At 38.6% G+C, this 20,867-nt stretch overlaps 2 protein-coding genes and 1 pseudogene across 3 annotated transcripts in view; all 3 read left to right on the forward strand.

The window, feature by feature from the left end:
* Positions 1 to 20,867, forward strand: part of LOC149105821 (lipid droplet-associated hydrolase pseudogene) — an 80,438-nt pseudogene that overhangs the window by 32,393 nt on the left and 27,178 nt on the right. The gene's annotated exons all lie outside the window — the stretch shown is intronic.
* The window catches only part of LOC149105822 (uncharacterized), a 71,919-nt gene that overhangs the window by 27,632 nt on the left and 23,420 nt on the right, over positions 1 to 20,867 (forward strand). The gene's annotated exons all lie outside the window — the stretch shown is intronic.
* On the forward strand, positions 7,938 to 18,875 carry LOC149105825 (uncharacterized). Its single transcript, XM_089271550.1, has 16 exons — positions 7,938 to 8,102; positions 8,622 to 8,732; positions 9,263 to 9,388; positions 9,772 to 9,868; positions 10,097 to 10,315; positions 10,443 to 10,819; positions 11,092 to 11,259; positions 11,499 to 11,609; positions 11,802 to 11,918; positions 12,352 to 12,442; positions 12,758 to 13,132; positions 13,341 to 13,463; positions 13,910 to 14,032; positions 15,411 to 15,545; positions 16,456 to 16,689; positions 17,482 to 18,875. The coding sequence occupies exons 1-16, from the start codon at positions 8,007 to 8,009 to the stop codon at positions 17,823 to 17,825; spliced, it is 2,847 nt and encodes a 948-aa protein (XP_089127676.1). The 5' UTR covers positions 7,938 to 8,006; the 3' UTR covers positions 17,826 to 18,875.

Genomic DNA, 20,867 nt, shown 5'->3' on the forward strand with positions numbered 1-20,867 from the left:
TCACAGGAGACTGTTGCCTGCAACTGCGACTACTATTTTTATATTTTCTCAGAAAACTGTCCATAAATGGGCATTCTTAGGTCAAAGACTGTTCTGTCACAGCGTGTCTGTTATCCTTTGGGCTGCAATAATACTAAGAGGATTTCGGATCAATTTTGGAACGTTTCAATATCTTTTCAGGGTGTCAATCTCAAAGTGATTTTACTTAACCCGCAAAACAGTTGCAACAAAATTAGATCATACTATTAGATTATAATTTCCTAGTTTTCTTGCGTTAATTTTGACTTTTTGAACTAAATATTAGCTATATTTCACGGGTTAAATAAAATCACTCTAGCAAGAAAAATGTCAAAGAATTGAATTAAAATGCGTGACGATAAAAAATGCAGCAATGCAAGCTGATTAAAGAGGCGAGCGCTCATGGCACGGGTACAAAATTTAAAGAGCTTCTACAAAGAAAACACAACGGCCTAACGTAGAGCATGAATTTAATCATTCATGAACTGACAAACTATAAAACTGCGAGAAAGAAGAAAATAGAAAACCATTCTTTTCTACCCCCTTAAACACTTCCCCAATACTATGTTAACTAGTCCACGTGAGTACCTAGTGCATCATCAAAATGCAACAAGCTAAGATAACCACAATTAAACACGATGGAATTTGATCGGACACCAGCCCCAAAGTAGAGGCTTCCTGATTGTCTCAGATCCATACAAACACTCAATCTTTAACCTTGCATAAGTTCTCTACTCACAGCTCAATTATTTAGTGGCCCCACTGAAGGTCACCGCTTACAGAAAGTTCGCTCGCTTATATATTTAGTTAAATCCACGCAAACTACAGTCAAAATGAAGTACAACACACATCAAATGAATAAACAAACTCACAAATGATCAAATTAGCCAAGAAATACATCAATCAATTGAAATCCATCTCCTAATGTGATGACCTGGTGTCTTGAAACAATCATTTAGAATAACCGCAGAACTTAAGAAGGTCTACGAACAGGAATAACAGCAAGCGAGTCTGATGACGGCAAAATAATGACGACTCTGACGAAAATAACCCTGTTCAGATGATTTTATCATCTATGGAAGAAAATGATCGAAGAGAACGCCTTCGCAACTTTCAAATCTCCAGTTACTTTCCAAGTTTTCCTCTTTGAAAAGATAAGCTAAAATTCGACATAATTTCCTCTATAACGGGGTTGAAATTAAATTGGCATGAAAACAATTCAAAATAGAAATGAACTGAAAATTTGCTGCAAAGCGTAAATTGGAAAAGCGAAAATAAGAACGTTAATCGATCAGAATTGAAATGTGTAAAGTTTAAACTGGAAAATTTGATAAATTTAATTTTGGTTCCTTGTGAAATATACGTGGGCGCCGCGGAGGACTGCGCAGAGGGGACATGGGGTAGAAAAAAAATGTATCTCTACCACTTCACAGGAGACTGCTGTATGCAACTGCGACTTCTATTTTTATATTTTCCCAGAAAACTGTCCTTAATTAAATGGGCTGTCTTAGTTCAAAGACTGTTCTGTCACAACGTGTCTGTTATTCTCTCGGCCGTAATAATACTAAGTGGATTCAGGATCAATAAGGTGTCAATCTCAGAGTGATTTTACCTAACCCGTGAAGTAGTTGCTGCACAATTAGATGCTATTGAATACCAATTTCATGGTTTTCTTTTATTAGTTATGACTTTTTTGACTTACTCCTACAGTAGATGTTGTTTCACGGGTTAAATAAAATCACCCTCCCGTGGAAAAATTTTACAGAATGATTAAAATGCGTTACCATAAAAACAAAAGGGAAAAAAGCAGATTAAAGAGGAGAGCGCTCATGGCACGCTTCCTTACTGTTACAAAATTTAAAGAACTTCCACGTGCACAAAGAAACAAAAACAACGCGACACTTACAGAATGAATTTAAGTATTCTTGAACTGAATAACTATACAACAGCCGAGAAACAAGGAAATAGAAAACCGTTCTGTTAAACTCCCCTCGAACACTTCCGCAAAGCTTCTCCAGCCGCAAAAAAGCACCTGATTATGTTTAGTAATCCCCGCGAGTACATAGTGCATCACCAAAGTACAATAAGCTAAGATAACAACGACTAAACACAGTCGAATCCCATTGCAACCATAACCCGTAAGTAGACGCTTCGCGATTGTCTCAGATACATACGAACACTGAATCTTTAACCTTGCATAAGCTCTCTCGTCCCAGCTCAATTGTTTATTAGTGGCCCCACTGAAGGTCACCAGTTACGGAAAGTTCGACTGCATATAAATAAAGTTAGTCCACATTTCTAGCAGAGTTGAAACTAGATTTTACACAAGAGGCTTTCAATAAATACAAAATACAACATGCGTCAGAGGAAGGTAATGGCAAATTCCGCCATTAGCTTCGATCTAAATTAAAGGAAAACGAGACTCGGGCAAAATGAAAAAAAAAAAAAACCTAAAACCTAAAATGAACAAACTGGCAAATCACCAAATTAGCTAAAAAAAATATGTCAATCAATTGAGACCCATCTTCTAATGTAATGACCTGGCGTGTTCAAACAATAATTCAGAACAACCGAAGAACTTAAGAAGGTCTAAGAACAGGAAGAACAAAAGCGAGTCTTAACACAGCAAAATATATGACGACTCCGACGAAAATATCTTGCGGCTCTTTTCAGATGATTTTATCATCTATACAAGAAAATGATGGAAGAGAAGGCCTACGAAGCTTTCAAATCTCTTTACTTTATGAGTTTTCCTCTTTGAAAAAATAAGCTGAAATCCGACATAATCTCCTCTATAACGGGGTTGAAATTAAATTTGCATGAAAACAATTCAAAATTGAAAAGAACTGAAAATTCGCTACAAAGTATAAATTGGAAAAGCGAAAACAGAACATTAATCGGTCAGAATTGAAATGTGTAAAGTTCAAACTGGAAAATTTGATTAACTTAATTTTGGTTTCTTGTGGAGGATACGGGGGCACTGCGGGGGACTGGGGAGAGGGGACATGGGGTGGGGTCGGTAGTTTTCATTGACAAAGCAACAGCGATAATGATCAGTTCAGTGTTATTTAAAACAATTCTTGTATTGTAAATTGATGGAAATAAACTACGCTCCTCGGATAGGAGAAGTATCGTCAATTTCTAAGGAATCCGTCATATCTTTTCACACTGGTCATTTTGCCTCTGCCTGTCATCCTCACCCTCGTCACTTACATGCGTCACCCCCAAGATAACTCATTTTTGTGAACGTGCTGTTTAAAATTTGTTAATATCCTATAATTCGACATGTCCTAACAGGTACGTTCCAGTCACGCATTGCCCTTGTGATGATTATAATGTGCATGAGAGTGAAGTCCCTTTTCAGTCGGAGCAAGATGTCGTCTGAGCACCAATGCGCTATGCACTTCTTTCTCATTGTTTTGATGGTTTGCCTGGGCGCTCCAGCAACTGAAGGTATGGTATCTATTTTCAGTTGCATTCTCTGAATGTAAACCTTAATTCAACTTCTCACGGCAAGCTCGAGCGTTTTTATGTCTTGTTGATCAGAGAAGAAGCGAACTGAAAGATGGGGGAGGGGCGCACAGATCAAGGAAATTGAGAATTAAATCTCTTCCTAAAGCAATCAACATGTCCATTCCTAGGATATCGGCTGCGTATTGAGTTAAAACTTTGTAAGTGCGATCATTTTCAAGACTAAAGTTTTATTTATTTCTTTACAGTACTCGGATTCAAGGCCGGAAAAGAAAACGTAACAACAAGCTCACCAGGGCTGTTCGGTTGTAAGAAGATTTACTTCCAATCGCCATTTTACGGCGGACAGCAAGTAACGGTTCTCGCCTCAGTTGGCCATACGGTGAAGAGCCAAACCCCGCGGAACGGCGCTGCAGTCTGGGTAGAAGATGTTAAAGCGAGTGAATTTACAGCCTGTGTTCTAGAATTTGCTAACGGTTCAAATAAGTCCATTGAGGTAAACTATCTTGCGTTTGAAACGAAACCCCATGGATCTCAAACTGGCACCACATCCTTAAACTCTTGGACAACTGGAATGGAATGCAAGAGGATCGATTTCCAGCAGGTTAGAATTTGTTTTGTTAAGTGGTATAGAAAGTAAAGAGATATATAAAAAGTTCATGAAAAAGGGAGCCAAGCAACATAAGGCTAAGCCTAAACTGAAAACTGTTTCAATGCAATCGAAAAACATGATGTTACTATCTTGAAATTTGTTGAAATTAAGAAGCGCTGATCAATTGAAACTAGCTACAAAGATTATTTTTCCTCATGAAACACAACTGTTCCTAATGCGAAAGATCATAACCGATTAATAATAAGCTGATTAGTGGTTTTTGGACTTAAGCGTATTTTTCTCCTTTTGAATAATTAAAATATCCTCGGCAGGCTCTCATTGTGAAAACATTTACACTTTCTGCGGCGTGTGACGGGTTGCGTGACTCACTTTTGTATATTAATTTGTTATTTGAGGCATTTTGTATTTTTACCATCCCAAACGTTCCGTCAGTTTTTGAAAAGATCTGTTGCAATCTGAAAATGTCTGTAAGTTTAAGAACATTTGAAGGCTCAAGCAAGCATTTACGTCATTTGCATATTCTGTGGTGTCACATACTTACAGCATCACGTTACTTATTGCGTTACTCTTTTTGTCTTGTTTATCGCCGTGATCTTTCCTCGCGTTTTTATTGGGCAGCGCACTCAGCTTATATTCTGGTCTGTATTAGCGTCACGAGGTAGTTGGAATTTTCAATCGCTAGCGTAGTAAGAGCCTTTTCTTCACCAAAAAATGAATCTAAATTTATCGGTTACACTAGATTCGGTGGACAAGATTCGCTAAGCGATAAGCGAGTTGCGTGGCAGCCGTAGAGAAGGCAGAAATAGAAAGGAAAACGGCCGAAATCGAGGCCCAGTCGGCCCTCCTGTTAGAGCAAGAAGAGAAAAACAAGAGAGAGGAAGAAATGGCCTTCGCCCGAAAGAAACGTGAGGAAGAGGCGCGGATCGCGTGTTTACGCTTGGAGCAAGAGGCAGCCGTGGCACTGGCCAAAGCGAACGCGATGGATGAGGAACTCGCTCCCACTTTTCCCAACGAATTCCAGAAACCAGATTTGCCACCCATGGATTCATCCCAGCGTGTGCGAGATTTCATCGAGGCACATATAGATGAAGAAAGCACTCGAGGGACTCATATCCCAACATAAATTTCAAGGAGAAGCAAACCACTGCTGAGAAGTTAAATCCTTGAGCAGCACAGCATATAAAATCAACTTTCAAATACGAACTCACCGCCCCCAAGAAGTTAGATCCTAAAGGCACAGAGTTTACTCCATTGCAAATTGAAAGCACTGTCTCACCTATGCATCTCAAACACCTGGAATCTTTTATTCAGTTTATGGCTAGACGAGACAACCGCCCAGAAAACTACCGCGCTTGGAAAGCGTGATTTGAAAACATGGTGAGAGATGTGAGCATCACTGCAAGTGAAACGTTAACCCTGTTAACCGAGAATGCCACCGGCCAGAGAGTCAAGGAGATTTGTTCAACCCCTGCGCAATGCCTATGTAGAGAATCCTGACGAGGGTTTAAAAGAGGCTTGGAAGAAATTAAGTGAGCGCTTCGGTTCGAATGCAGTTGTAGCTCAAATGCACCTTAACAAACTGACAATGTTCCCCAAGATCGAACCCAAGGATAATAAAGGCCCACAGGAACTAGGAAATTTGCTGTTCGAACTGGAATTTGCAAAGAATGATGGAGGACTCAGTGGTCTAATAGTACTTGACGAAGCGGCTTTCCTAAAACCGTTACTTGTTAAACTTCCTGATGACCTTCCTGGAAGATGACAACGTCACGCTTACCGATATAAAGTTAAGAAAGCCGCAGACTATCCTTCATTAAGTTCATCCAAGAGATATCAAGCAGACGAAACGACCCTTACTTGGCAATAGAGAACCCTGATAAGAAAAATCTTCACTCCCCAAGAATTCCCTTCAAGCCACCTTAACCTCCAAACTCAGGTGAGGGCTTCACAGTGCAAAAGACGGAACTCTCTGAAAACACTCTCAGCGACCTTTTAATCATGTTGCAAAATTATTGCTGCAATCTACGGAGCGAAAAAAAGAGCAAAAGTCTTTTTCAAATAAGAAGCCGCTTACGATTTCGAGTACCAGAAAATGACAAAATCATAACGGCTTGGACAAGAAAATGGCCGAAACAAATAAAGGAAAGCCGCAAGGCAAAGTTCAGCGGCCGAAGAAGCTCCAGTGCCAATTGCGACGTATATAGAAGACGAAATGGCAGCTTGCAAGGCGAACATTACCTCACCAACTACAAAGAAAAGCAGAGCTACAGTACATCATTCATTTTGAGTATGTAGGCTATTTCATAAGGGTCACAATGTTCTAGTTAAGAAACCATCATCAAATATCTTGCATAAGATGGTTCCTCTCAGCTGTTATAAACTTGCAAAGCAGACAAAGGGCATCGCCTCAACCGCGTCGTTGGATGGCAAATTCACAAACGCTAGCGACCGTAAAACTGCAGTGAGTCATATTTAAAGCTTACGCGACGGCTTTCATCCGCTTAAAATCTCGGAGCTGACTGGTCAAGCTAACACAGATTCAATTTTACGTTACAACCCCTTAAAAAACGACGAAGGATGTCAAACAAGCAGGCTGGGTTTGCATTTAGTGCTACTGCGTACATTTGAAGCGGCTCCGGCTCCACGCAAGGTTTACGAGAAATTGCGATGTCAACAGCGGGCCTGCTTCGCCATCAGCAGTCAACGCAACAATCACTTGTGATTTACAGCGAGGGCTCTCGGTTGACTGTTTACCGTGGAGCATCGTTTAACAACTCCCAAGTAAATATATCTATCATTTTGCAATATGGCACAACGGTAGGCTTTTCTGCTGCGAGAAATACATCTTGGCTAGTACTCATTATTCTTTCGAAGAACTTGAGCACTGAAAATTTAGCTGGTATTGAAATTTTAATTTGAGTGTAAAAATATTTCTTACTTAAAACTCTTTGCTCGACGTTGTTAAATATCAGCCAGTGCTTTCTCGCTACGCTTTCTCGAGCTCGCTTCACTTCGCGATTTGTGCGATATCGGTTTCTCGTGTGAAATTTAGCATGGAAATCACGAGTCGGGCAATCAATCTTCCTTACTGCAAAATTGTCAATCATCTGTCAATTTAAAACATGACTTGTGCAAATGCTAACCATCAAAATATAGCGTAAAAATACAGCAGAAAGTATTCGAAACAAATATTTTTTAGGGGATAAATATCTGAATACGGAATATTTCTCAATAACTGAAGAAAAACACTAAAAAGCCACCTCCCTTGAAAAGAAGTTGCCTTAAGTAGAACAATTGCCTTGTAATTCAAATAAAGAGTCCGAAAAACATAAGACTAAGCCTAAACAGAAAACTTTTCATGTCAATGCAATCGAAAAACATGAGTAAAATGTCACTATGTTGAAAATTGTTGAAATTAAACAGCGTTTTTAATTTATCAATTGAGACTAACTAAAAATATTATTTTTCCTCATCAAACGCAAATATTCCTAATGCAAAAGATCAAAACCGATTAACAATAAGCTGATTAGTAGTTTTCGGATTTAAGCGTATTGTTCCCTTTTAATTAAAATATCCTCGGCGGACTCTGATTGTGAAAATATTTACACTTTCTGCGGCGTGTAACGTGTTGCGTGACTCACTGTTAAATATTAATTTGTTATTTGAGGCATTTTGTATTTTTAAAATGCCAGAACATTTGATGGCTCAAACAAGCATTCACGCATTCTCTCATTATTGGTCATTTACATATTCGCTGATCTGTTCATGCGGTCATTCACCCAGGCATGCACTCGATTAATTTACTAATCTAACTTCTCTCGTTATTTCATTTCAGCGATTTTCTACTCCTCCAACCATATTTGTAACTGCTAGTCACCAAGTTCCCAAGAGACCTCAGGATGCCATGGCCGTGTGGGTGGAGGAGTTGCGCGTGGACAATTTCAAAATTTGTCTCAGAGAAGCAAAGATTTTCGATGGACCCCATAAAGGCATAAAGATAGTGAGTAAATTTAAATTTCGTTTTCTGTCAGTCGTCAGTCTAATGAGCCATGCTCTGCCAAAGATATACACTTCATCAAAGTTGAATGAAAATCATGATGACCCCTGACTAAAGAGCAGCATTCTAAAATTTTTACATGCGTTATGATGTTACCAAATATATCAGAGGTCAACTTCCCCTGTGACGTGCCTGATCATCTTCCATTTTCAAGCTGTTCCAGATGAGTCTTTTTTGTGCCAGTATGAAACATCAATCGTTGGCTTTCAAAAGAAAACAATACAAAGAAAATATGTGTTCGTTGACTGGAAGCAGTTGAATGCAAACACAAGGAGAGTTGTTTCTTTTATAGATTTTTTCCTGAAAAAAGGCTAATTATCAACATCTTACCGGGTTCGCGTATCTTGCCGATAATTTCATGTACTCTTTTACGTTGGTTAAAACAGTCCTTAATTGTGCATGTTTTTATCTCTTTCATAATTGCCAGGTTTTATCTACAATTTCTTTCTTTTTTTTCTGCAGAATTGGATGGCGTTTACAAATCTGAGTGTTGACAATTTTACCATAACCGACAGTCTCGTGTTTACCAATACAAACTCACCATCTGATCAGGATAACTACGCTTTCTGTCAAGTAAGAATAATTATTGCCAGCCCGCCGCATTATTGTTTCTTATCTAAATCCTCTTTATAATAGGGCATCAAAAGGGCAACAACAGCAACGCTTTCATATCAATGGAGGAAGTTAAAATTGACTGTTAACATGGAACTATTTGAACTCTGGACCCTCAAAATCTGTCATAGACCCAATTTTATCTTCGGTGATCAATTGATCAAACATACTTTTCCTCTTGTTCAAACAGATGACCTGTACCTCTTTAAAACTTCTATTTTGACTCGTTCTTGTTAATCTGTACCTCTTTGGTTCTAGGGCTAGGGGCATTGTTTGTGGTGTATACCTATTGTTTCGTTTGGCCAATCATGAAGACCCTTGTAAACGGTGCAGGTCGGCCCTGTTCAAATCAAAGACGCTGTGACTTGGAATCTAAACATTGGAATCAGCGCATTATAAATACCAATATGGATTATTTATCAGCTTAACCTCTAAAAGAGTCTCGCGGAAATACAGTCCATATTAAATTATTCTTTTCTTTTACATTGCAGATAGTGAACTTCACAAAACCATTTTATGCTCGTCCTGTTGTATTAGTGACGCCAAAACGCACTGACAACAACAACAATGCTAATCTTTCTGGGTCACGTTGTAACGTTGTCACCGCTTGGGTTGAGGTAAGGAATAACTCTTGTGATCTTTTTGTAAGTTTAGCAAACACTCATAAGGTAATGGCACAAATATTCCAAGTTCCTCGGGACCCGTGAACATTATATGACATTGCGTAACAACATAAATATAACAGTTTATACGGGAATGTAACATTCGCATATAACAGCTCGAGGTATGGAAGCAAAATTCGATAAAAATAATTATTTGAACTCTTCTGTTTGTGACTTGTGTTTCTATGCTGTTTCGGGGCCGTTTCAAAGCGATTTCAGCAAGTTTTTGTTTCGCTGTAACTTTCGTTTATATCCGTTTTTTTTTTTTTCAAATACTATTCCGGCGGACGTTAACAACATGAACCAGGCCGGGTTTAATTCTTTTTTGTTTTATTCATTATACATCTACAACTGATGCACAAGTGTGTGTGAAGAATTACAACAGCGACGCCAACAATAAAGATGTTATCACTGTCGACTACATGGTCACTGGAGGTAGGCAAAAAGATTCCGTCTGGAGATTGAAAAATCACTCGGTATATTAAGATTCTCTTTCCCGTATCCCCTTTACTCCTCAGCGGTGTTGTTCATTGCAATAATATTTATAAAACCTTGCAAACCCACACTGGGAAGACGGAAGTGTGGATAACTATCAAGCAAGCGTGTACTAGAAGATCAAATCGTTTCTTCACAATTGTTCTGATTGTTTCTATCTCTTGTCAGACTTGGATCCTTGCATCGACGTGACATGTCATTATCACTGCCTCTGTAAAGCGTTTGGACCAAATGATGCTCGCTGCGTTGCTGTTGACAGTTGTCCATCCTACCAAGAACCAGTCTGCTCATCCAATGGCATAACATACGACAATGAGTGTTTGTTTCGACAGGAAATGTGCATTCAGCGACTGAATTTCTCTGTGCAACACCCTGGTAGTTGTGAAGGTTAGAAATTGTTTTACTCTGAAATTTCTGACGATGTCGAAGAAGATGATGATCATTATGATGAAAAAACGTGGGAAGTTTAAATCGTTTGTACTGATTTGTGTTTTGTACTGTAATTTTCTTAAAGGATTTCCTTTCCAGCGGGGTCGCCGTCACATGCCACACATTCCTTCACTCGGATATTCTCATTGTGAAGTAATTCGCCTCAAGCCTTATGTGTTTTATCCTGACAAACCACTTGAAGTTCAGATCACTGTCAATCATATTGACACCAGTGACAAGTCGTACGTACATGATGCCGCTGTGTCGTGGGTTGAGAATGTCAGTTATGATCGATTCACTGCGTGTGTGATGGCGGCAGGCTACAATGAGCGAAAATCAAAAGCTAACGTGACAGTTGATTGGATGACGTACCAAGGGGCTCCAGCGGGTGGTGTTGCCGGGGAAGAACGGATATCACAATGGTGGACTGGAACGACTTGTAAATCTGTCAATTTTCCATCGGTAGGTACTTTTTCGTTTCAGTTTACAACTCAAGTTCACGAAGAATAATTTCAAATAACTTACAGTTATCAGATTTAGCTCAATATAATACTGTATGATTTCCCTTGGACTAATGGGACGAAAATGTCACCTATCACTCAGCCATTATAGCACTAACCCGCACTAAGTTTCCAAATCCTCGTTACTGTTAAACAGCACTAGGGCAACAGCAACAACAACATCAGTAAGCTGAACGTCAACGATAACAGCTTGTTTTTTCGTTTTCTATGCAGGGTAAGTTTTCAGTGATACCTTCAGTGTTTGTTACCGCAGTGCACTATCGTGCAGGACTCAAGCGTGACGCTGCCAGTGTGTGGATTGAAGACATCACGCAATCCTCCTTTAAAGTTTGTTTGAGAGAGCTTCAGAACTACGCAGGATCTCACGACGATGTTTATACTGTAAGTGTCTGTACCTTTTTTTATGTACCAACCATAAGGTACTGAGAGATCTTTATCACTTACTTTAGCCACTTAACACTGGTCTTTTGCATTGGCAGCTAGGTCTGTAGCATACTTCACCATGGAGACATATAATTAAGAAATAGAATCTTGATTTAGACGTTTGCTTATGGATATCTCACTTAATACTATTTCCATCTCAATTTTCTAGTTAACATTTATTTATTTTTCTCTTTTAGAAATGGTTGGCGTTTTCTTCGCTCCACAAGCCTCTTTTTACAGAACATAGTTCAGTCTATTTTGCTAATGCCCAACATCCACCTGCAGATTACAACAATGCCTATTGCAAGGTTGGTATCTTTTTCGTCTTACAAGAGAGCTTGCCTAGAATTAATTTTTTAAAAAATTTAAGAGTTAGTGTACAGACCCACAGAACAGCGCCAATTTAAACAATACTCACTCAGTAAGTTATTATAAAATTCAGTTTGCTAGTGGTCAAAGTTGAATAACACCCCGCTTACTTAATGAGAGTTTTTCTCTAGGATATCCGCTTTACTGAAAAGTACAACAGCGCCCCAAATGTGTTTGTTTCCGCGAACCATTCGTCTAGCGGTGGAAATCGACAACCAGTACACAATGGAATAACTGCTTGGGTAGAGGTAATTCTGTTTCTTCACTTTATTAAGCATTTCCATTTAAACTGCATTTTTGTCACGCCAGTCGAACCAAATCTCGTCTATTTGAAAGAGTTCTTGGCTTCTTCCAATTTTCTCAGGGGGAACATCAATGCAGAATTAGTTTCGTACCCTTTTACATCCGTTATTTTCCATCAAATTAAATGCGGGGAAAATCGTAAAATACAAGATGGCGTCTCCAAGAGAGCCAAGAAAGTTGAGAGATACCTACTAGATGCAAATGATATGATATTGATATGTCTTACTAGAACGAAAACCCAAGGGAGGTATGAGTTTGCTTTTTCTTCCGAAGATTAAATAATATTTCAGAATATCACCGTGAGCGTTGTGAAAATTATATTTTGGACCTCATTTTAGAAGACCACTGATTGTTTTTGTTCTTTTTTTTCTTTTGCAGTACATCAATACGACCAGTGTGCGAGTTTGTTTAAAAGAGTTGTACGACACGAAGTATGATCCACTGTCTATCTCATACACTGTCCTTTCAGGTACGAACGAAATAATTCATCGTTGATTTTACCAATGTCTTGAACAGTAGTTTAGCTCATTTAGTATTCATATTTTAGTAACTTTTGTCACTTACGCTGTTAAAAAAGAGATTTTATCAGGCCATTTCTTGAATTTGATTGTCAGAAGTTAATTTCATAACAAGTGACGTCCAATGTTTCAGTCAGTAGTTAAAATACCAAAACATCTGAAAGCTTTGCATAAACATGCAAACAACTATTTCCTTTAAAAACAATCAAGATATTCTTAATGATTTCTCTTACTTTTAATGGATTTATTTTTGTTTATATCTACAGACATTTGCCAGCCAGGATGGACTTACTTTGGTGGTTATTGCTACTTTTCAAGCCCCGCATGCGCCACATGGTTGACTGCTGAGTCAAACTGTTCTGAGATGAACTCTGATCTGGTTACAGTGCACAACCAGGAGGAAAACGTATTTATTCAACACCGTCATGCTGGCGATAGATCATGGATAGGGCTGAATGACCGCAGTGTTGAAGGCTCTTTTGTGTGGACAAACAAAGAAATTAGTAGTTTTAGGTTCTGGGCTCCAAAGCAACCAAACAACTGGAACAACGAAGACTGTGTGCACACTCTTGGCGTGAGGCATGGATACACTTGGAATGACGTGCCATGCGATAACTGCTTCAACTTCACTTGCTTTACAGGTGATAAATCTCATGTTTAATGCGGTTAATTTACATTGTAATCTACTAATAAAAAATAGTAAACTCCCCAGAATTTAGTCAGGATAATCTTTCGCGCTCAAAAAGGTTCCATGGTTAATTTTTAAAATAATTTGGTACAAACCCGTACTGTAACATTATTCATGCATTTGAAGGCTATTTCATTTTTTTCCCAATTTAATTTTTGTAGATCTAGAGGAATGCTTCACCAACACTCATAACTGTGACGTGAATGCAGATTGTGTGAATACCGTGGGCTCATATTCCTGTAAGTGTAGAGCTGGATATACCGGAGACGGACAACCTTGCAACGGTAAGAGACAAACAAACAAACAAAGAAACAACAAAATCCGACATGAATACATTTGATATTGATTCTGAATGAAATAACAATCTCACTTCATTTTCACAATCTAGCAATTTTTTCCTGCATTGATGGACTTAGAAAAAACTCTAAGCAACCGCTCTTGTGCAATGAGAAGGCTAATAAAAAAAAGTTTAACCTTTTAAGAAATTTATTTTTTTTAAGAATGTAGAAGTCTGCATTAGTGGTTTATAACATGGGTAATATAAATCATCTAAAAGTAGAGAATGAGTCAGAGAGTGGACAGTAAAATTAATCGTTGTTTCATTAAGACATTCTGTGCTTACCGTAAATTTTCAACAGATTGTCCTCAGGCTGTATGCCTCTTACGTAAAATGGTCAGACTAACGATAACTCAACGTTTATCCATATTTACTCCTTTAATCTTGTTTTAGACATAGACGAGTGCTCTTCAAACTCTCATAGCTGTGATGTGAATGCTGTTTGTAACAATACTCGTGGATCTTACACTTGCGCGTGTAAACCTGGATATTCAGGCGATGGCAAAAATTGCACTGGTAAGTTATATCTGCTTAACAAGCACTACAGAATTTATTGATTAAAAAAAAATCATTGCAAAATGAAATGACGCTACATGAAAATCAGGCTATTCACCTACAGTGTGGGACGAGTTATTTCTGGTCCTAATTTTTTGCGATTTTCATTTTGCACATTTTCCACGATTCGAAATCATAATTTTCCCCGCAAAATTTTACTCCATTGTCGAAATTATACAAACAAAGCCCATACGCAGAATCTTGGTGATGCCATTTATTTCAAATGTCCCTTTAAATAAAACGATGAAATTGCTTATGGCACACGACAGGTGTAGTTGCTAAAACTTGACAGAAAAGGATCATCTGAAGGCACTATCAGCCACACTGAGGCAGGACGTAATTATTTCAGAGTGACTGGCCACTTGATTACCGTGAAGGTGAAGTCTGCATACGAGCCAAGTGGCCCATGCCACCAGGCCGGAGCTTATCCCGCTTTTTGCGTAGCAGGAAGCGACTACAAATACTTCTATTCACCCCTCTATGGGACGCTAGTCCATCACAGGGTTAACCCCAACATTTAGTCCGCCGGTACCCATTTAAACACCTTGGTGGAGAAGTTAACTGTCTTGCCAAAGAACACAACGCAGTGTCTCCGGCCAGGTCTCGAATCCGAGCCGCTTGATCCTGAGACGAGGTCATTAACCATGCATGAGTCTACCGTGCCTTTCGGCGCCTTACCGCGCCTTACCGCGCCTTACAGCTTACTGTAAAGTGCAACAAAGAGCGAACCAAATGCCACTTTCTGAAAATTACAAAATTTGATACCCAGCACGAAAAACCAGTCTTTCACAATCCCAAAAGTTAGTTTCCGCAAATAACAAAAATATCGCCGATCCGAAAAATTGAACTCACGAAAAATGTCGTGCCACACGGTAACTAATTTATAGTATGTAAAATATATTTATGATTTTGAATGAGCTCACTCTCGTTTTGGATGTACATATGTAACATAAAAAAAAGAGTGGATGTTTATTTTGGCTCTATTCACGGAAAAAACCTCAAGGGTATAAACCAATATTAGATCCCCCAAAAAATGACATTTCTCATACGTTCTTTGGAAAACGAATTCTTTTGATACGCAAACATGTTCCGTTGACCAGGAGCGGCAACATGGCTGCCATGACAACGCTCCACAACAAGGATTATTTCTCTTGAGAGATTTATTAATAGACATGATGAGCCTCTATTCACGACACGTACTATCAAATTTATGATTAAGTACTACTAAAGAACTACCAACGAAAACTCCTTACTTTAAAACATAAAACACTTTTTGTGACAAAGTACAACATAATTTAGTTTTGTTTTCTTTCTCTGCCCTGTTCATTATTACCCACAGATATCGACGAGTGCGTCAGCGGTGTACACGACTGCCACCGTTCAGCTTCATGTACAAACACTGTAGGATCCTACACATGTACATGTAACCATCCTTTATCAGGAGATGGAAAAACCTGCAGGTACACCGCGGCAGGTGAGTATTTCACGTTTAATTTACCTCAATTCAGGTTGCAGCGGTCAGAATTAAGCTCAAGTTGTCCACCAAATATGATGTCAAAAAAAACAAACAAAAAACCTTGAGATTTTGTCTTAATTACAAACTGCTTTCTTCTGTGAAATACTTTCAAGAAAAACAATTCGCCGAAACTAATTCGTGAATGATGCATATTAGCGGTCAGTAGTGCAAACCTCGGACCGCTCAGGGACCAATCAGAATTCTCATTTCCATCTGGGATCAGTTTGCCATATTGCAAGGTCTGTTACTGTTGCAACTAAAAGAAAACGCGAGTCATTAATGTAGTTTGCTATCTCCTCGCTACTACAGACACCCTTTGACATTAACATTAACCACACTTAGAAAAGACAGGGGTGGGGTGTGGAGCGGAAATAGCCTACGTGGACTTTCACGATTAAAAAAATTTTTTTTCAAAATTTCAATATTTACAAAACCTATCAAATTTGGTGACTTTGTCTCCCGCTGGTTTTCCCATTGAGAATTCTGAGGTCGGCGTTTGAGCATAGTTAATGATATTACGTTTTCCTGACAAATACTCTCCAAATATTTTCCTGTTCAGGATTTAAAACGATCTATTAACAGTATTGATCTCTGCGACCCAAATTTACTCCGAGATATTCCAGATGAAAAATATTTTAAGTTGCACGGTGGCATATAACGACCACATATAAAATATGTTTCCGAACAAACAGTACATCCAGTTTAGTTAGCGTCACATTTATGGTGCAAGCGATGATGGTCATCTTATAACTGGTGAAGATGACAGTGTTATTTATTCTTAGCAAAACCAACTTTCAACATAGTCCATCAAAACAAATGCTAGGTACAAAATGGATCCAAAGAACGTTCTTATATGTTATTTTTGCAGCGGGTTTTAAATATTCCAGCATTGTGGGAAACAGCCAGAATTTTTTGACATGGCTGGATAAATGGTTAAAGCCTGTGACTCGCCAATCCTCTTACTGGAATCGCTGTTACCAGGCAACTGTAAATGGCTGGTCTTCCTCTACCTTCCATTCAAAGTGTGACGGCAAAGGTCCAACTGTCACAATCATCCGTGTTGGAAAATATATTTTTGGAGGATACACAAGTCTCCCGTGGAGTAAGTGACATGATCAATTTCATCTTATCACAGACAACCCAAGCGCAAGCTGTGAGTCAGCCATGATTATATTTCGCAGTAGCGGTCACGGAGAAATATGGGAAAAGAGTTTTAAAAAGAATTAAAAAAAGAAATATTTACAATATGATGTGGGATAGTTAAGTGTTAGAGAAAATTCTTAACAAAATGCCTTATCTTACTTCCATGGTGTATTACTTGCTGTGTTTACGTGCCTCTTTTCTGATTCGTGACGGTTTTAGAGAGATATCGGGATGGAAGAACTTTATAGGAAGCGGTACAACCGCTTCGAATCATTAAGCAAGGAAACAAAAAAGGTTAATACCAAAGAAAGGCAAATAAGTCAATGATATTAAGAATTTTCTGGATAACTCATCGAGATAAACAGGCCGATAGAAACACTTGCATTTTTATATGGCATGGTGTTCCTGGCTAACTGACAGCTTTAAAGCTCGATATTAATTTTATGAAATTTATAAAACAGGGCGTGGAGATCATGTTCAGTCTGAAACTGGGGCAGCTGTTTCCAGTCTCGCACCGGGCTTGCTTACCCCAGAATTGAAATTATTAAAAACTTAGGAGACAATTAACATAAAGGAACCGGAGAACTTAAGATTAACACTACAAGAAATAATGCCGAGCTAGGAATAATAGTAAAATTTTGCGGGCCAATCAAATTAACGTTGTCGGTAATACGTCATTACTAAACTGCCCAAAGTGTCAGTAAACATCATTAATGTTAGACTTCTTTTTCCATTGTGTATTTCAAATTAGTTTACAGTTGTGTTGGATATCGCTACGATTCAGCAGCCTTTCTCTTCTCATTGGTTAACAAGCCTGGTTGGCAGCCACTAAAGCTCGATCAAACAGGACAGTATAGTTATCAGAGAAGCTATTCCATCTACAGCTGCTCTTCCTATGGACCAACATTTGGAGGAGGACACGATATTTACATTGTCAACAACGCTGCATCAAGCACCAGCTCATCCTCAAACCTTGGATACACCTACAGTCCGCCAGCTGGCAACAGCTATGGATCCTCCTTCACACAATCATTCCTGGCGGGTAGTTACACCTTCCGACCTGACGAAGTCGAAGTCTTCTATGAAACTACCTGAAGAAATCGCGGAGCTTGGAGTCTTAGTTTTACACACCCTGTTCAATAAAATTAAACCTTTGCAATTATATAGGGGTATAAAATTTTACTTTTTAGATCTGTTTTAAACGTTTTTTAAAGAACTATGAGCACAGATCGCTCCAACAGTTTTATTTATAGAGAAACTGTTGGTAAAGTTTAGAAGCGCAATATAATCAGAAAATTTCAATATCGCCGATGATATGTCAATCAATAGGTTAGTACAAAATAGAGTAGTCACGTATCCTTAGCCTAAGACAAACAGTTTACTTTGAGCGGCTTACTTGTTTGGTAATTGCCATTAAAGGATATGGTTTCATGGCTCCGTGTTATGACAAGCTATAACGTTAGCCGAGCTAATGACTTCTGCGAGAACTGAATTTCCTTTAAGACTTTCACCTCAGTCACGGTAACGCGGCGATAGGAGTAATGTTTCTCATTAAAATTCCTTTCGTATGTTTTGATTAATACAATATTGTTTATCCACCAATCAGATTAAAGTAGATAACACGTGTGTGTATTCAGATTAAATCCTTCGCGCCGAATAACAAAATTCAATGTTCATTACTAAATTCGAGATTTTCTTGATAAATCCGTTGACATCTTCAATGAAATTTGGGCATCAGTCTTTCTGCTTTCACAAATCACAGTTCAACAACTACATGTGGTTCAGTAAAATATGAATAAGGTAGTAGTTTATAGTCACGCCATAACTTGTACATGCGCTGAACCGTGAAATTATGCCTTAAGAAGAAGAATCTCGTCACTGAGTTTCAGTTGATTGAATTTCACGAGCATCATACCGGGATAGGTTCCTAGTTACAGGATTCCAGCTGGTTTTAATTTCCTATTTTATTCTAGTGAAGTGGATGTAGAAAAAGTGGATTGAGAATGTAATGATAGAGTAAACAGTTCTTTTGGTTTATGTTGTTATGAATTGTCTTTTGAGAGTGCTAACGTAGAAAATAAATACAAGTGTCAGACACACCGTTATAAAAGTTTGTAACAATAAAATACAGCAGGGTGAAAATAACGCGTTGTGTTTACGTTTGTGTTGAACTTCGTTCTTATCTAGGCGGAAAGAAGTATTTTTTCATTACTATTACTGTAAATTCCTAATGTCCAATTACCTCTGTGAAACCCGCCTTTAGGGAATCAGGGTAGTAGTCAAAGTTTCCAGTCAAGTCTTGAACTAACTTGTTTTGTTGAATACATATATGCCATGATTATTTGATGGCGCGAGTTATTGAAGAAATTAGAAATTCCACCAGCAAAAACGTTTTTCTTTTCAGTTAAAGATTTAGCTATATGAAAGAGAAAACAAAAAATATATTATTTGGGATATATTTGCATTTTGATTTTACTAAAAAACATTTTTAGCATATTGATGATAACTTACCACAGAAACAAGTTGCTTTGCCTGGTTCGTTCTTGTCCCCAGAGACTCCGTTTCTTTTGGTCACGTGGTCGGCGAAATGGATGAATCTACTCGTCAGCGACATTTTAAGACGAGTAGCCTGGGGACGAGAATGAGCCTGGCTCAGCCTGTGTGCATGTGCCATACATGTCGTATGTATTCAAGACAAAAATAAATGTACAAGGTTACGTGCTAATTATTCACAGCCATTCATTCTTCTAGCTTCAGCACTACAGGATAAAATGTAACGTTACAATAAACAATGTATTTGAACACGGAGTTTTTGCAGAAAAAGAATACAACATAGTATTTTGAGCATTTGAAAATAGCCTTAAAGTAGAGCTCTCGTTTACAAAAGCTGTCTTGTGTCATTAGCTTTCAAAATTTGCGTGAAGTTGCTCTTTCTTGATCCATTTTGGCCGATTTGGGCATTGAGAAAAAAAAAGGAGAAAAAATTGCGTCAAAAAGGACATATGTGGCAAGAAGCCTAAAGACTTTCACTCGAAATGCTTTGGCCGATGTGATAATGCATCAGCTTTGAATGACTACAGCGTAGAAATAAATCCAAACGGAAATGCTAACATTCAGTTTTACAGGCGATGTCCTTCAACAAAAAGATTGCAGAGGGTGGTTTGCGTTAATTAAAATTGGTATTGATAGCACGAGTAACGTTGTTACTGTTGAGATTTGGAGGCAATGGGATCTTTTGAGGCAACTGTTATGGATATTTTCCGCCTTCGGTAAATTCGCTGAGCTTCGCGATGGGTCGCGATGCAAAATTTCTGTGAGATTTGCGAGGTCTAATTCCCACTTAGCGGGCGTTTGCCGGCGATGAAGGAAATCAAAAGCAATGCTGGAACTCCCCTTCGCGGTAGGCCTAGCCATGAAATTTATCTACGGGATTTGCTAGCTTAATTAAATTCTCACTCTGCGGACGTTTGCCTGAAAAAGTAGCCGCGAGAATTGAATTGCGAGCTTAAATTCTCCCTCGGCCGGTGACGGTAGAAAAGTGATGGTCAGGGCAACTATCGAGCATGTTCTTGGTGAAATCTCGAGGCGATGGGAGCTTTTGAAGCAAATTTATGGCCATGTTCCTCCCATGTTCCTTTGGCCTGATGTTATTTCAACTTCAAATGCACATACTTCTACGCGAAACAAACAAAAAGATCATGTGCTCCCGAGGGATACGAGAAACTTAGAAAAACACGTAACAATCTGTGACTACGAAGAAAATAAAAAAGAGGAACTCGACCGAAACTTCGACGCAGTCTGCCACAGGCATCCCGCCTAAAAATCGTCCTTGAACGACAGCGTAGCCTGCGGCGCAGACTAACAAGTCAAAGCCCGTAGACATTGTTCAACATTCCTTGATCACTTTTTTCCGTACATTTATTATCTGATTAATCGTCGTTCCAAGCCACATTCTAGAAACAAAAAAAATTTCACTTCGTTAACACTTGCCATAAGTTTTCCCTTGTATTGTGTTTGGTTGACCGTCATGCGTCACATAATCTCAAAAATCTTTACACGTTTAATCTGGTCTTTTTTAATTAAAATTTTACAGAGAGCGTTAACACCATGTAACACAACGTTGTAAACTGCATATTT

The sequence above is a fragment of the Orbicella faveolata genome, unplaced genomic scaffold (genome assembly GCF_042242905.1).
Source record: "Orbicella faveolata isolate gen_17 unplaced genomic scaffold, um_ofav_v1 contig_34, whole genome shotgun sequence".
NCBI lineage: Eukaryota > Metazoa > Cnidaria > Anthozoa > Scleractinia > Merulinidae > Orbicella > Orbicella faveolata.

Coding starts and splice junctions, on each gene's coding strand:
- LOC149105825 (XM_089271550.1), top strand. CDS start 8,007: ATGGCCGTGTGGGTGGAGGAGTTGCGCGTGGACAATTTCAAAATTTGT. Junction 8,103..8,621: donor CCCATAAAGGCATAAAGATA/GTGAGTAAATTT, acceptor TTTTTTCTGCAG/AATTGGATGGCGTTTACAAA. Junction 10,820..11,091: donor AATCTGTCAATTTTCCATCG/GTAGGTACTTTT, acceptor TTTTCTATGCAG/GGTAAGTTTTCAGTGATACC.